The following is a 17065-nucleotide window of genomic DNA, read 5'->3' as shown; positions in this document are numbered from 1 at the left end:
CCTAGGGCGGCACGGCCGCTTTTTTGTTGTTGTTATTGTTCCGCTCCGGCCGCCCTGTAGGGGGCAGCGGCGTGGAGGACGGGAGCGCCCTGCAGCAAGCCCGGCACGGCAGCCCGCGTCCTTCCCTCCCAGCCGACCGGAGCGGTGCGGAGCTCTCCCGGCAGGGGGCACGGCGGGAGGGGCCGTGTGGCAGTGCCCTGCTGAAGCCCTGGCCGCCCCCCTTCTCTCTCTCACCTCCCTCCCTCCCCCTCCCCCCGCTAGCTGGGGCACATCTGCAGGGCAGGGAGTCCCCCTGCACCCTGGCTCTGGCCGCACCGCAGGTTTTTTTTTTTTTTTTTTGCTTTTCTGTTCTGGCCGCCGCGGTTTTTTTGTTTTGTTTTGTTTTTTGCTTGGGGCGGCCAGAAAGCCAGAGCTGGCCCTGCAAGCAGAAGCCAAGAAATCAAGGAGCAAGGCAATGAATTTCCTGTCCCTTATGGAGAAATTCCATTGTTTTCTGAATAAACCATGTACAGCACCTAGACACAGAGATAGATAGATAGATAGATAGATAGATAGATAGATAGATAGATAGATAGATAGATCAAATAGCATGTTGATGGGTGCAGTATGAAAACCAGAATGGGATGAAATAGAATAGATATTGTCTCCTTTTACTTTGCAGTCACATACCATCTATGTAAATTTAATCAAACTGCTTGTGTAAATCACCTGAAGTATAACTGCTGCAGCAGAGATATGGCTTTTTGATTTATCAACACACGTACGTGAAAGAAATGCCCATTGATTATGGAATAGCACTTGTCTATAACTATGGAGTTGTTAAACCTCTAAATACTTTTTACTCCATTACATTTAGATCTTGTGCATATTGAAGTGTATTTAGAATATTAATCTACAGTATTATTAGGTACAGACAGGGAGCAAAGAAAGGTTACTGAGCAACAGTGGTGGCAAAGTGCATTCCTTGAATGGCGAGAAATAATCTGCCCACTCCCCAGATTTCAAGACAGTCTTCTCCATTTTGCTTTTTCTCCACACAGCTTTTTGCAGTTCCATCACTGGATAGCAGAGCGAATTGGCAGGTCACAGTAGAAAAATGACCATCAGTATTGTTTTATATTCTCATTTGATTACAGACACTGCTGGGGAAAAAAGAATTTCTGAACATTTACCAACATCAAAGATTATTTTCCTCAGCAGAGTTACCTGTGTAATCAGTATGTATCCCTAACTCGTATTGATCACTAATAGACACCGAACTAAGGTTCTGGCTCATTGCCATGATTAAAGCGATAATGACAGAAGAGGCTCAACGATTTCATGTAGGGTGACACAGTTAGGGTTGTTTTCCCCTCATCCCCTCATGTTTTCCCCTTGAGGCAGCCTCCTACATTGTCTATGTTCTTGTCAGGTGCTGCAGAAATCAATCTTCTCAGAAAACAGTATTATGGTGAAAATATATGAGACGGTACAACAGAAACATTGGGTTTTTTTTCATAGTGAAACTTAGGAAAAAACCAAATTGATGATCAGAAACAATACTGAGAGATTTTACAATGTCATTTTTGCAAATTGTGCAGCGAAATCCACAAAACAATGGACACCATAAATAGTTCTGTATCCTCTCAGCATCAGCATACTGCTCTCTAAGTCTGCATAACCATTCACTTTTTGTGACCAAAAATACAGAGTTTTTTTTAATTCTATAGTTAAATAATAAAAATATTCTTTAAGATTCAGAACTAAAATCTATATAAATGGCTAAGAATAAGCCAATGGCTTTGTGTCCATGTGTCTTTGCCATTCAGTTCAAGTATTGTCTCATACATTCTTAGGCAGGCACATTCATGCAACCTCACTTGATGATTTTCACACCCTAAAGATGCACTGGGCAGCATTCTCTACAGTTAAGAGACACAGAACACAGCCATTAATATACATTGTGCTAGACACGCCATTTCCTGTGTTAGCTTGTTATCCACATTAGTATAACTTTCCCTTTTCTGGACTACTGGAAAATGTGGACCTGTTCATGGTCTCTGAGAGTTCTATCTTAAGTGGTAACAGCTCTGTAAATAAATAGCTACCATTCAGATTTCCTTGGAAAAAAAGAGAAAATTGTGATAATTAGGTACTGAAGGGAGCAGTTTCCCAGCAGCTGGATTATAGAAAGTGTTGAAATTATGATTAGATTCATAGTTGGATCACAAACTCTTGCCTTTTTTTCCTTTCTAAATGGTTGTGCTTTGTTGGTTCCTTGTGCCTATATAGCAAGGAATTGTACTGATGACTTACATACACATCCATACCCACATGCTTACACATATGTTCAAAGATACATACAAACATATGAACATGCTTTAAATATATGTATATATCATGAGTCAACATATGTGCACCTACACACACACACCTCAGTCAATTAATAATCAAAGATACACACATATGTGACATCTAATTTGTGTCATTTTGTAGTCTTGCTTATGGTCAGTTTCCAACTGCCGTCTGATTTTGCATTAATTGTTAGGGAGACAAAGGCGCCATGGGAATCCCTGGAAGACCGGTGAGTTACAACCTCTTGCATCTGCCTGACCTGACACACATTTTTCCGAAAGCTGGGATGCCTGTGGGTCGTTTGGGGTGATACTTTCATTATTTCAGGGAAATGATTCCCCCAGCTCCATGCTCCATTTTAAGGTTTGGGTACAACAAGGGAAAAAGCAGCAGCTTCCCTCATGAATAAAGCTGAATGAACTGCTACTCAGATCTGTTTCCAGGTTTAGAAATTCTAGGCTGCAGGTTCTATCATTTGTGATGTAACCAGGCTCCACCCCGAAAACGGAGGCATGAATCCTTGGTAAGTCTATAGGGGGCTCTTACCTGAGACATTTCCATACAGAAACCAAATCTAAATGGGACTCTTGAGAAGGAGGCCTTGGCTACATTCTGAGAATGCTCCCTGCAGAACCATGTGTTCTAGTGGTGCCAAGCAGTGGGCTGCCGATGGTTTCTTGCTGCCTGCAATGTACTTGCCTATGTGCCTCTGAAGGCAGAGAAGAGGCAAGCTCCTCCTGCGGATCTGTGTGTTGAAAAAAATGATATAGATCAAATAAACATTTGTAGCCTTTTCTCAGCCTATGAATGTACAATGTCTGCCCAGCACATTGGCTCTAATTTGGCCCTCTGGTCATACAGTACATATTTAAAATAACAGTGACACTTTGAAGAAGGGCTGGGCAGCGTGTGTCATATAGCATCACATCAACACCCCAAACACCTTTGCATTGTGCGGCTCTGCCTTCGGTTCTGTGTTCCCCCTTCCTGGAGTTGTTCTCTTTATTCCCCATACATGTTGATGTCTTTCCAAAGAGGACAACATAACAGCCTCAGGGGTGAGGTGACATTCCAATAAGTTCACTCTGAATTGTGGATAGGTCCTGAATCCTTATGCTTTTCTCTGGCTGAGGCACCTGCCCTATGACCACCCCACATTTCAGACAGAGAATGGAAACTGTGTTATCTTCACTCCTTGCCAATTCCCAGCTGTTCAGCTTGCCACAGCTAAGCTCGCCTGAGTTACCATTTGGATATCTTCCCCCAAAACATTTTACATCTTTAAACATCTTTTGGGAAGGCTGTGTGTGGATGAGTGAGATGTGTCTGGGTTTGATGCCTGCAATTTCACAGGCAGCTGTAATATAGAGTGGCTATAGTGGTCATGCCATAAGAGATTACACATCCAGGGCCAGATCCTCAGCTGGTGTAAATCAGTGCAATTCCATTGAAGCCAGTGGAGCTATATGAATTTACACCAGGAACTGGCCCACAGTGTTTGTTATGGAGGCTGATTAGCGAAGAGAAGTTCTCTTTTTACATACAAATACAACAAATATTATTAACAATTAACAACTCTTGGCATTAAATAACTCTTTACATCTTCAACGTATTTATAAACATTAATGACATAATCAGCTACTCACTGCCATCAGCAGTGATGGAAAAAATATAGAAAAAGGGTCAGCGAATTCCACAGGTAGGGTGGGCATAACCCTGGGTGGCTTGGTTTTTACAAACCTCATGAGCCAGGGTAATTCAGATTTGAGTCTCAATTAATCCAAGCCCCCAAAGTATGGGAGGGTTTTATGGCTCCATTATATTTTATGTACTATGTTGAGGACTTCCTTAGCGATACCTCTGGGTAACTTTCTCTCTCCAGTAATGTCTCCTCCCAATGCCTCATTGGTATTGGAGCCTGGCATGCCTGAGGGGGTTAGCTCTTCAGTATTACTGTATTGCCAGACTCAGGGTGATTCAAGCAATGCTAGTACATGTTCATGATGTCCTTCTGGTTTGATGTTGTGTTGCCATGACAGCATTACTTTGGAAGTAACTGCTGCTTTCAGTAATGTGACACAACAGGATATAACGCAAGGTAGCACAGTTTATGAGGATCACTGCTCTAGACAGAGATGGAAAACAGACAGAAATCTATATGGTGTCTCTCATTTTCTGCTTATTTGTATGTGCTAGAAGAGGGGAACTGAGTAAAACTGCCCTTAGACCCTGCTAGGAGGCCTCTGAGAGGCAGAGGAAGCTGGCTGTGCAGAAATGCCAGCCCCTGCCAACCGCCGGAGTAGTGAAAGACGAGCTAGTAATCAAACCTGAGACTTTTGGTGGGTAACATAGATCACAACACTTCCAGATGAGCCCCTGTTTAAAGCCTACACACTCTGTTCATTAAAGACTCAGCTTTACCGTTCTTATACTAAGTGAAGCCTTACTCTGTGAGTAGTTCCACTGAAATCAGTGAGACTCCATATGTAGTAGGTTACTCCTCAGTGTAAATAAGGGTGGTAGAATAAGGTCCTACCATAAAACAGGCCTGTTTTAATTTTAATTAACCTACCTGGAGTGACTTAATATATTAAACATATTTCAGTATGTAAGACTTAAATGTATTTTGCACATTTACCCCACAGATTTCACATAGCCAGACCATATATTATATCTAATTCCCCCTCTTTGAGCCAGGCAGAAGAGAAAGAAGAGAAAAAATCAATATTTTACTACTGTTTCAGTAATGAAGACTGTCAATTAAATATATTTCCCATGCCCCACCCTCCCATTCAGTCAGATACCTTCTTCCCAGTACATTCATCCGTTTATCCTCCTCTGCCTTGCCTCAATGACCCTCCTGTCTCACACATTGAAAGGCTGGCCAGGAACTCCTGCCACTTGGCCAGTGTGGACTGACTGTTAGCCAAATCCATCTTCAGCTACTGTTCTGACCACCATGGCTAATCCCACCCAAGGACTATCATCCCTGGTGGCAGCTGTGCCAAGGTTCCTTGTCAGGTCTGTTGCTGCTGCCTCACTTACTTGTGAGCTGATGTCTCTGAACTCTGAGCCAGCCTTGCTAACTATGGCGAGCTTATCACTAACACACAGCTTCAGTTTCCCCACCACCACCACCACTTGTTAAAATCAAGAATTGATTTTCTCACGCTGGCTGAAAACCCAATTTCAGCTGCCACCTCTCTCAGCTGCCCTTCCTCTGAGACATTGCCAGGACAGCTGATCTTGATGGCAGTGGAAGGGGGAAAAGCAAAGGTCATTGTGCTTGTGTGTGAACCTTAAACAGAGCATGCATCAGTGTCTGTGACCTGTTTTTTGTTGTGTTGTTTTGTGTTTGGGTTTAGTGTGCCATTAACACTGATTCCTGTGTTTGTGTCTCTTTCTCTCTCCCCTTCATCCTTTTGCATGCGGCTGCGACTGGTGTAATTGACCCAGGGACTAAAGGGGCAACCCGGAGAGAAGGTGAGTCAGCTCTTTCCAGCTCATCATGTCATACCCTGACCTCTCTCAGCCGCCTGAAATCCCTTCACTTCAAATCACAACAATTGAAGAGCTGTGCCTTTAAAGCCCTCCGTGTGTCTAAACCACACATGGATCTGAACTGCCCCACCCCTCTCCTCTCACAATGTGAGCTCATCTCTTGAATTCCTTCCAGCCCACACAGCATCTGAGGATGTTGAATTTTTTGTTTACTATAATTTACTAACATTGTAAGGGCTGACTTCCAGAGGTGGATGGGCACACTCAATATTTCCAGCTGGGCCTTTGTGGTTTTTTAACCATTAGCTTCTTCACTGCTGACAGCTGTGCCTGGTAAGTCCAGGAAATGTGCATATGCAAATGTGATAAGATATAACAGCTATGTCCTAATGGCCCATCCAGTTCCTATGTGCTGGGCTTCTCCTATTCACCATTCCTCTGGTCACAGACCATGGCTCATCACCTCCATTCCAGGGTTAGTCGCATAGTGAAAAAACACGGCGGGAAACAGGAAAGATATGGCCATGACCCCACACACATACACTTTTTTACTTCAATCATATCTTCTCCATTTAAAGAAAAAAGACCCTGCAGTACTTCCTGTCTCTCTGAGAGGTTGCCTAAACTATTTGAAAAGTATTGAATGAGTTTTTTGTCCCTACATAGAGCTGGTAGTTTACAAAGCCACTAATATGTCACATTGGTGACACAAATGTCATGAAATATTCAACGTCAGTCAACACTTTATGTCTTCAGATGCCACTACATCATACACTCAAAAGGGAAAGATAGAAGAGGGACAGAAGTGCCTTGGATCGATTCAGGCAGCATCTAATTAATTGGAAAATGAACAGCAAAATGTGCAGAAATTAGGAAATGTCTAGATGTTCACCCCATTGTTTGAGGAAATATCTGTAAAGATTATGGTATTGGCAAACCTGTTCAGACCTCGGTGAAAAAGATAGGGAGCAAAACAGTGACATACCATAGGAAGAAAGGGCAAGGCAGGATGAAAACCTGGTTGTTCTTCTTCTCCTTCCTTTTCTTCTTCAGGTCATTCCCTCTTGTCCCCTGTTTGGATCCTCCTGGTAGCCAATCAGCATTATCAAATCATCCAAGATGCCAAAGCCCCCTTGGCAGATGATGTAGTTGTATCACATAATAACACTCTTTCCATTCCACTAGTATCTCAAGAGGAAGTTAAACAGCAGCTACTAAAGATGAACATTTTAAAATCAGTAGGTCCAGATAAGTTGCATCCAAGAGTTTTAAAAGAGCTGGCTGAGGAGATCACTGGACCATTAATATTGATTTTTCAATAAGTCTTAGAAGATGGGGGCGCTGTTGCAGAAGAGTGGAAGAAAGCTAATATTGTGCCAATATTTAACAAGCGTAAACGGGATAACCTAGGTAATTATAGGCCTGTCAATCTCACATCAGTCCTGGGCAAGATAATGGAGCAGCAGATATGGGATTTGATTAATAAAGAATTAAGCAAGGGTAATATAATTAATGCCAATCGACTTTATGGAAAATAGATCCTGTCAAGCTAATTTGATATCTTTTTTGGTGAGATAACAAGTTGGCTGTTAAAGGTAATAGAGTTGACATAATATACTTAAACTTCTGTAAGACATTTCACTTGGTACCACATGACATTTTCATTAAAAAACTAGAGCAATATAAAATTAACATAGCACTCATTAAGTGGATTAAAAGTTGTCTAACTGGTAGGTCTCAAAATGTAATTGTAAATAGGAAATCATCATTGAATGGATATATTTCTAGTGGGGTCCTGCAGGGATCAGTTCTTGGCACAATGCTATTTAACATTTTTATTAATTACCTGGAAGAAATATCAAATCATCACTGATAAATTTTGCAGATGATACAAAAATTGGGGGAGTGGTAAATAACGAAGAGGACAGGTCACCGACACAGAGCAATCTGGATTGCCTGGTAAACTGGGCACAAGAAAACAGTATCCATTTTGGCCGTACTTACATAATGGGGAATTTTGGAAGCAGTGACTCTGAAAAAGATTTGGAGGTTGTGGTGATCAGCTGAACATGAACTCCCAGTGTGATGCTGTGGCCAAAACGGCTAATGAAAATCCTGGGATGCATATACAGGTGAATCTCAAGTAGGAGTAAAAAGATTATTTTACCTCTGCATTTGGCATTAGTGCAGCTGTAACTGGAATATTGTATCCAGTTCTGGTGTCCACAATTCAAGAAGGATGTTGATAACTTGGAAAGGGTTCAGAGCCGAGCCATGAGAATGATTAAAGGATTAGAAAACCCGCCTTATAGCGATAGACTTAAGGAGCTCGACTATTAAGCTTAAAAAAGAGAAGGTTAAGGGGTGATTTGATTGCAGTCTAAATGTACCTACACGAGGAACAAATAGTTAATAATGGATCTTCAGTCTAGTAGGGAAAGATATAACGTGATCCAGTGTTGAAGCTAGACAAATTGAGACTGGAAATAAGGGGTACATTTAATCAATGAGAGTAATTAACCATTGAAACAACTAACCCAGGGTCGTGGTGGATTCCCCAACTCTGGGTAAATCAAGATTGGATATTTTTCTGAAAGATCTGCTCTAGTAAGTATTTTGGGGGAAGTTTGATGGGCTGTGTTATGCAGGTCAGACTAGATGATCATAATGGTCACTTCTGACCTTGAAATCTATCATCTGTGACTATCAGTCATGTATTGTGTATTATAAAACACATTGAGATAGTCTGCCAGTCATATGACCTGGGTTTGCCGTGAATCTTTGACGGCTTCTATTTTTCCGGGAAGAACTTTACTGTTTTTTTCTTAATCCAAAATGAATGCCTTTTATAAATAGCTACAAACAGGACTTTTCCACTCCCCAGGTCATGGCAGGTCACAGCTGCCTCTAAGTTGCCCAAAGTTCCCCATTTTTACTTTTGCTTTCTTCGCTCAGTTTCTCTCTTCTTTTCTTTAGGTAGTTAGAACATTCTTCCCCAAATCACTGCTACTCTTCTTTCACTTTTAATTGAGGAAAACTGAGAGGCTGTCCCTCCTTTTTGCAGCCAGATCATTCTTCTCTCTGAACACTTGTCTTTCTGTGACTTAAAATCCTGTTTCCAAGTCCAGTGAATAAAGTTTACTCCCTTTAAAGAGAAAGTAACTTCTTTAGAGCCATGTACTAAGTATGCTAGTCTTTCTTCAGTAATTAATGTCGCTCTTTAACACTATTAATCTACCAAAGTAGAACCTCAGATCAGAACATCTCAACACAGGGAAAGCTGCTACTTAAATCTGGATGAGGCCATTGACGCTTAGGCCTATCCCTGCATTTGAACACAGAAGGTGTCTTGTGCAGTGGAAAAGTTTCCATAGCAGCACATCCCTCCTCTGCAGTGAGTGACCAGAGAGAAGGAATGGTAAAGATATTTACTGGGGTGAACCCAGGGCATTGGGAAGGGGCATGGCCAGTTTACACTGCATTCCAGTGGTGTTTGGCTGGCAGAACTGTCCCTATGGCAGTGTTTCAGCCTGAATCCAAAGGTCTACACTGCAGTTTTATAACCCCACAGCCCAAGCCCTGTGAGCCCAAGTCAGCTGACTCAGGCCAGCTGCAGTTGTGCCTCGGGTCTCTTAGCTCAGTATAGACGTACCATAAATGTCTATCATTGCATACAATACATGATTAAGTCATAAGAACATTTTGTCTCCATGTCAGTCCCTACTTATTTTCGAAACAGGTTTGACCAAGCCACTTATTTCTGGGTACAGTACATTAAGCTGCTTCCACATGGATTTATTTCGTTTACTTTAGACCTAAACTTTCAAATTCCAATCTGATCACTAAATCTCATTTGATCCAGTCATAAAATCATAAGTACTAGAGTTGAAAAAGACCTTGCGGTTTATGCAATCTGTCTCCCTGTCCTTGCCCTACCCTGTGATATACAATGTGGTCTCCCTTGTATATTCAGAGCTGGGTTAACCAGCCAGTATTTTAATATCTCCAGTGATGGTGCTTTCACAACTGACCTCAGGAGACTATTCCACTCTAATAGTGATCTTATGTCTTACTGTTACATTGTACCTTTCACTCCAAAGGCACCCTGACCGCTTCATAAACTTGATAAAGTGTGTACATTTTGGGTATAGAGCTGCCATTGAAATGCAGATGCATCTGGGGTGAGATGTGAAATCTGTTTAAAAAGCACACAGCAATAGACCGGAAAAGGAAATGAACATCACTATCATCAATTCAATTTCACAAAGGAAATTTAGGGGGGCAAAATGTCATGACCTGAATTAGAGTTTACCCAGGGCTTGAGCGTAACAGCACTTACTAAAAGTGTCACAGGATCTTTAATAATCACAAGAGGTCAGGGCCTCTGTGTTGCATTTGATCCAAAAGGTATTTTATGTGTCTATAATTTTCCTTGCTGAACATCTCATTTTCCCCTTATACAGCACAGCTTTACTCCTAGCTATGCCTCTCTGCATTATTCAATCCCTAGACTAGGGCGGGTGAAGCTTCAGGCCGAACAAGAGTGATCAAATAGAGGGGAGGCAAATGTGTGCTCTCAGGGCATGGGGAGTATGCAGGCATGAGATGAGATCTCATGTTCCTCACCAAAGGGACTCATAGTGGTACCATCTCTTAAGGGGGATGGGACACTTCAAAATGGCCTCCTCTCATGAGCAAGAAAGGCCAAGGAGCGTTTTTATCTCAGGTGGGAAGGGCTCTAATCAATCACAATTTAATCATGGTCTCTATAGAGAATGTGAATATTGATTATTTTGATCTCTTTTCCTTAACTGTCTTTCTTCCTCCTCCTCATTATCTCATGCAATCACCTCTCTCTCCTCTACTGATTCATTATCCAGCCTTGTTCTTTTCTTCATCTCACTTTTTGCTCTCTTTTGTCTTCTCACTGACGCTTTCACATCTCTCTCTTCCTCTTTCCTTCTTCTGCTTCCTTGCCTTCCAGTTTTTTCCTTTTTAATCTTCCTTTTCTCACACCTTTTCTGCCTCTGTCTCTCTGCAGGGAACCCCTGGAGAAGCAGGCATGTCCATCATCGGTCCCCGAGGCCCTCCCGTAAGTGTCTTTCTCTCTATTTTTGTGTGATGCAGGCTGTGGGTGAGTTACTGAAAAAAGACTAAGGAGGGGTACCAAGTCAGCAGCAGCATTTCCAGAGGAGCAATAACACTATCTGATGTGGTTTTACTTTTTGGCCAGTCTTGTTTTTATACAAATATTATTTACTATATATAATTAAATTACAGCCCATATTGCTAGAATTAGTGAGCACCTAGTCCTTAGCAAGGAAACCATATAGGTTTTTCCAGTGGTTTTTTCTCCTGTGTTAAAAAGGAAGAGAAATAGTTCCACCTCTTGGCAGCAGCACTGATGCCTTGCTGTGAGTACGCCCTTCGCTTTGGGCGAAGCATGTCTTCTTTGGCTGAGTGCTCTTTGCAATTAGTCTAGTTGGCAGATGACATTGCTCCATCTTTACAGTGCAACATGTCTGGGATTAAGGCTGGGCAAATGGCTGCGGGAGATAACAAAAATGGGTAATTTAGGAACTTGCTTGGAAAATTCAATTTCTTATCCTAAGACCCAAAGTTTTTGTTGCTCAGCCAGGTTCATCAATGACAAGCATGGTACTGTCAATTAACAGAGAGCTGAGGTTTCTCTCTGAAGAGTTCAGTGAACCCTTCCTCTGCTGCTATCTTGAAGGCTTGTTTTAATAAAGGCTTGTTTTAATTAGGGAGCAGAGAAGAGGCACTTAGAGAGGTATGCTGGGCTGGAGAAGTACAGTATTAGGCCCTGATCCTGCAAGGAGTTCCACGCAGGTGCAGAGATCCACCCACATGAAGCTCCTAAGAGAACTGAAGCCTTAGTGCCCTAGAAAGAATACAGGCTTAGAGTTTTCATGCATCCCAAATTCTAGGTCCTCCTTGAATTGAAGTTCATATTTCTAGCTTTCCCTAACACAGTAAATGCACAGTGTTGTCCAAATTTCTGTTAGGTCTTTGTATCGCTATAGAAACTCCAGTTTTCCAGTACATTTCCAGTGGTTATTGACAAGAGTTTAGATTTGTGTTAATGGTATTAACTTTGCTGGAGTTCTTTGATCTAACTTCATGCCATGGAAGAAGCACATTTCTTCCCATCCTTCAGGACCTAAACATGGCTGCCCCTCCAGTGGCACTTTAGAAAGGTACCTTTCTCACAGAATGAAATTAAATATGAATTTAAGTTCCATAAGGAGACAATGAGTTTAGACAATGTGTATTAGGTAGGGATAGCTCAGTGGTTTGAGCATTGGCCTGCTAAACCCAGGGTTGTGAGTTCAATCCTTGCAGGGGCCACTTAGGGATCTGATGCAAAATCAGTACTTGGTGAGGGGAGGGATAGCTCAGTGGTCTGAGCATTGGCTTGCTAAACCCAGCATTGTAAATTCAATCCTTGATGGGGCCATTTGGGGATTGGCCTTGCTTTGAGCAGCGGGGTGGACTAGATGACCTCCTGAGGTCCCTTCCAACCCTGATATTCTATGTGACAAATATTAGCCCATGTTTTCACTGCTTTACAGCTTATTGCCCAAATAGGTTATTACCACTGTCTTTCAGGCAAGCATTTTCACTCTCTCTCAGTTCCATCCATTCTGAGATACCATTGATTTCCACTTAGGGTGACCAGACATCCCGATTTTATCGGGACTGTCCCGATATTTCCTTGTTTGTCCCGCGTCCCGACTGATGTGCAGTCGGGACACTGGACAAACAAGGAAATGCTCCGGAGCCGGGAAGTGCTCGCGCCCCCCGCCGCCCCGCCCTGACTCCGCCCCCTCCTCCCCCCATTGGCTCCCTCCCCGAATCCCCGCCTCTTCCCCAGGCTCACCATTCCTCCTCCCTCCGGTGCTTGTGGAGAGAGGCCCTGGAGACACAGGGGAAGCGCGGGGCCGGGGTGAGTGAGAGTCCGGCCTGGCCCCGAGCGCAGGCAGGACTCAGTCGGGCGGTAGAAAGAGTAGGGGGGCGGCCTGTGGGGCCAGGCGGCGGCTGTTCTCCCCCACTGGGCAGCGGGACTCGGGAGCAGCCGCTGCTGCAGCTCCCACTGCCGCGGCTGGAGGAACCGGCCGATGGCCAAGCTCGGCGGCTGCGGCTCTGGCGCCCGGGCCCGAACCCCCCGAGCCCGGGCCTGCTCCAGGGACCCAGCAGCGCGCACGCTGCGCCCAGCCCCTGGCCAGTCACGTCTGGGCTGCTGCCCAGCTGGTGCAATCCCACGGCGGCCCCGGGGCGGAGGCATCGGCAGCCCAGGTCCGTTCGTTCCCCTGCGGGACCCGAGCGGGCCTGCTGCCCCCACTCCGGGGCCGCCTGCGGGATTGCACCAGCTGGGCAGCCAGGGTCCCCACAGCAGGCCCAGGCTCGATGGGTTCGGGCCCGGGCGCCAGAGCCACAGCCGCCGAGCTTGGCCATCCTCCTGCAGCAGTGGCTGCTCCCGAGTCCCGCTGCCCTGGGGGGGGAAAACAGCCGCCGCCTGGCCCCGCGGGCCGCCCCCCTACTCTCCCTACCGCCCGACTGAGTCCTGCCTACTCGGGGCCAGGCCGGACTCTCACTCACCCTGGCCCCGCGCTTCCCCTGCGTCTCCCGGGCCTCCCTCCAGCGCTTGTGGAGGAAGGGTGGGGTTTTTTTTGCCCCCCCCCACCCGCCACACCCCCCGCGTCCCGATATTTGACTTGGGTGATCTGGTCACCCTATTTCCACTGCAGTGTGACAGAAAAAGATGCAATCCCCCTTGCCGCCCACCTGCCCCAGTAACTTCCTTTTTTGATTAGCTTTGTGAGGAGTAGCATCCTTGACCTAGAGAGAGGATTGAGGACATATGCCCTTGTTTCACAGCTAATCGGTTGAGGTCAAGAAAAAGAGACCTCAGCAGCCTGGACAGTCGGCTACATCTGGCTTTCCAATTATCCTTCCATAAGTCCCATGGTAAGTGCTCCTAATAAGAAACAGCTTAGTCTGCTCCCAGTGCCACCTGTCCGCCACTGTGAGTTTGATAAATGACAAAACCAAACCAGGAAACAAATGCAGATTCTTGGGCTTTTCAGAAGACTGACTTTTATTTTGACGGCTGCAGTTTTCTGAATGGCAGATAGCCTTTTAGGGTCTTGTGCTAAACTGCAGAAGTTGTTTCAGCCAAGATGTTCCTGCTAGGCTGCTATTAGCAGCAATAAGTAGGCCTCTACCAAAGTCATAGTCCATTTTGGTCAATTTCACGGTCATAAGATTTTAAAAATTGCAAACTTCAGGATTTCAGCTGTTTAAAACTGAAACTTCACAGTGTTGTAATTGTCGGGGTCCTAACCCAGAAAGGAGTTGCGGGGAGGGGGGCACAAGTTTATTGTAGCGGGGGTTGCAGTGCTGCTACCCTTACTTCTGCACGGCTGCTGGTAGCGGTGCTGCCTTCAGAACAGGGCAGCTGGAAAGCGGCGGTTGCTGACGGGGGGAAAGCCACCACCAACAGCAACGGAGAAGTAAGGATGGCATGGTATGGTATTGCCACCCTTACTTCTGCACTGCTGCTGGCAGGGCACTGCCTTCAGAGCTGGGCACCCGGCCAACAGCCGCCACTCTACAGCCACCCAGCTCTGAAGGCAGTCCGTAAGTAAGGGTGGGAATACCGTGACCTAAGTTCCCTGTAAGCTGCGCGGCCGTGCAGCAGCCTATTTAGCGCTGCGCAGGCACTCAGGGAACCCACCCACGGATCTGCCAGGGCTGGGGAAGGGGCGCCCTTGCCTCGGCCACAACCTAGCCCAGCCCCCAACCTGCCATGGCCGGGGCGGCCCCCGGACCCCAACTATGCTGCATCCCGGACCTGCCATGGCTGGGGCACCCCTACCCCAGCCTGAACCCAGCCGGGGTGGCGCGGTGCAGCCCAGCCCCAGCTGTGGCCACGTGGCACAGGGCAGTGCAGCCCAGCCATGGGGCGGCCCAGCCCGGCCCGGCCCGGCCCGCCCCGCCCCGCCAGGCTCAGACCTAACCATGGCAGTCCGGCTTGGCCCCGAACCCGGGTGGCCCGGCCCGCTTGGCCCAGACCCGGGCGGCTCAACCCAAACCCATCAGGGGCACCCCTCCCTCAACCCAGCCCTGGCCCGGACCTGCGGGGGCCGAGAGCTGGGCCAGAGGCGCCTATCCTGCAGCCCCAGCCTCGGAGCATCCATGGCGGGGAGAGGTGCCTCTCCCCCCAGCCCAGGTGCTGCTGTGGGGAGAGAGTTGGGGGGGAGACGTCTGGTAGCCCCAGAGCACCCTCCTGCACCCCAAACCCTTCATCCCCGGCCCCACCCCAGAGCCCACACCCCCAGCTGGACCCCTCCCCCCACCCTAACCCTCTGCCCCAGCCCTGAGCCCCCACCCACACTCCAAACCCCTCCACCACATGAATTTTGTTATGTGCACCAATTTGAAGGTGATGTGTCACACATCACCTCCATATTGGTGCACATAACAAATTCATTCCGCACATGGGTGGGAAAAATTAGAGGGAACACTGACCATGACCACCCCTAAAATAACCTTGTGACCTCTGCAACTCCCTTTTGGGTCAGGACCCCAAATTTGAGAAACGCTGGTCTCCCCCGTGAAATCTGTAGTGTAGGGTAAAAGCACACAAAAGACCAGATTTCATGGGGGGAGATCAGAGTTCACAATCTGTGATGCGTTTTTTTGGTCATGAATTTGGTAGGGCCCTAGCAATAAGGAAGGACAATAGTACACCAAGCGGATTGGGAAAGAAGACCTAATAGACAAAATGTCCCTCCCCCCTACCCCAGGGTGAAACACATTGTTCACTCTCTGCAGAGTCTAGGAACAGGAGCTTCACTCTGGCACGGGAAAAGATATCTTATTGTCCTGATCCTTTTAGCCAACAACAGGGTGTCCTGCTGTTCCTAGCAAAACATTAATCACATCTCTTTATTGAGTTTATGTGCACACTTTTGATTTTCAATGAGAAAGGCTCAGCATAAGTCCTTCTAGGAAGTATATTATAAGTCTCCCAGACTTAGAATAGCAGAGACAGAGGAAAAGAGGTTGTTGTTCAGGACTGAGGTGTTTCAGAAGAGTTGTGTTTTGATCCAGGAATAGAATAGCAAGGGGTGTTACAGGTCAGGGTGCATTGACAGTGCTTGTTCTCCCTGCACTATGCTGGGCTCAGAGTGGATCAGTCCTTTCGTTTTCTGAGCACTGAATTAACCACACAATGGAATATAAGAATAACAGGCTTGTCCCTTTCCCCCTTTGTCATAAACTGCAGCTCTTAGCTAATAATTGGCCTCAAGAGTGATGCAGATGTCCTGAGAGTTGTAATTGGATAGATCTACCAACAGTCCCAGGGTCAGCCTCATGCTTTTAGCTGCTCCTTTAGGCTGCCTCTCTCACTCCATCTGTTCTTATGTGACCTCAGTTCTGTGATCTCTCTCCCACTCTCTCACACACACACACACACACACACACACACACTATCCAAAACAACACTCATCAAAAACTCCTGGGTAGGTATACACAGACACACAGACACACACACACACACACACATTTTGTCTTAAGTGAGGCTTATGCTTACAATTATGTTAACGGGAGGGCAAGTTCACATCTGCTAGTCTCACTAGGGTTTTAACTCAACCCATACAAAGGGTTCACCCAAGTAACAAGAATATTTAAAATGGATTTTTGTCTATCACAGCCAAAGCTCTTAGAAGAACTATGACCGAAAGCACCCCTGTATACACATCCTACACATTAGTGTAATAATCTTTGTGCAAAATATGCCTTGTGAGGTATCACTTAAAAGCTAATGACACATTGATCATCAATATTCTTGTGTAATGTATGTGCGAAATGCTTATTAGGAGTTATGAACATAAACTGAAATTATGACTACAAATGTGCTTACCAGATTAGTCTGGGGAGTGGGTAAACCAGTTTCTCAAAGACAAAGGATAAGCTGACACCTCTAGCCAGGTGTCATCAAAGTTGACTGGCAATCACTTGTCAAGTGGCCATTCTTTGGCAACAAAGCGGGGCAGGAACAGATCGATCTGCATTTTAGCAAACAACAATATGAAACCTCTTTTACCACGAGACTCCCTGTTTCCTTCTTCACAGCTGGAATGAACTTTATCTAGGGGTAACCCTCAGGAAAATGTATTTCAAAGGGGGACAGGACTATAAA

At 45.7% G+C, this 17065-nt stretch overlaps 1 protein-coding gene across 1 annotated transcript in view; it reads left to right on the top strand.

The window, feature by feature from the left end:
* The window catches only part of LOC112105373 (collagen alpha-1(XIII) chain), a 131889-nt gene that overhangs the window by 60080 nt on the left and 54744 nt on the right, over positions 1-17065 (top strand). Inside the window, exons 5-7 of the mRNA XM_029911384.1 lie at positions 2528-2563; positions 5791-5817; positions 10877-10927. Coding sequence (XP_029767244.1) covers positions 2528-2563; positions 5791-5817; positions 10877-10927 — 114 coding nt within the window. The remainder of the gene's footprint in view (positions 1-2527; positions 2564-5790; positions 5818-10876; positions 10928-17065) is intronic.

The sequence above is a fragment of the Terrapene carolina genome, unplaced genomic scaffold (genome assembly GCF_002925995.2).
Source record: "Terrapene carolina triunguis isolate 2854851 unplaced genomic scaffold, T_m_triunguis-2.0 Scaffold95, whole genome shotgun sequence".
Lineage (NCBI taxonomy): Eukaryota > Metazoa > Chordata > Testudines > Emydidae > Terrapene > Terrapene triunguis.
Note: the sequence above shows the minus strand (reverse complement) of the source record. Positions and strands in the feature narration are given on the sequence as shown.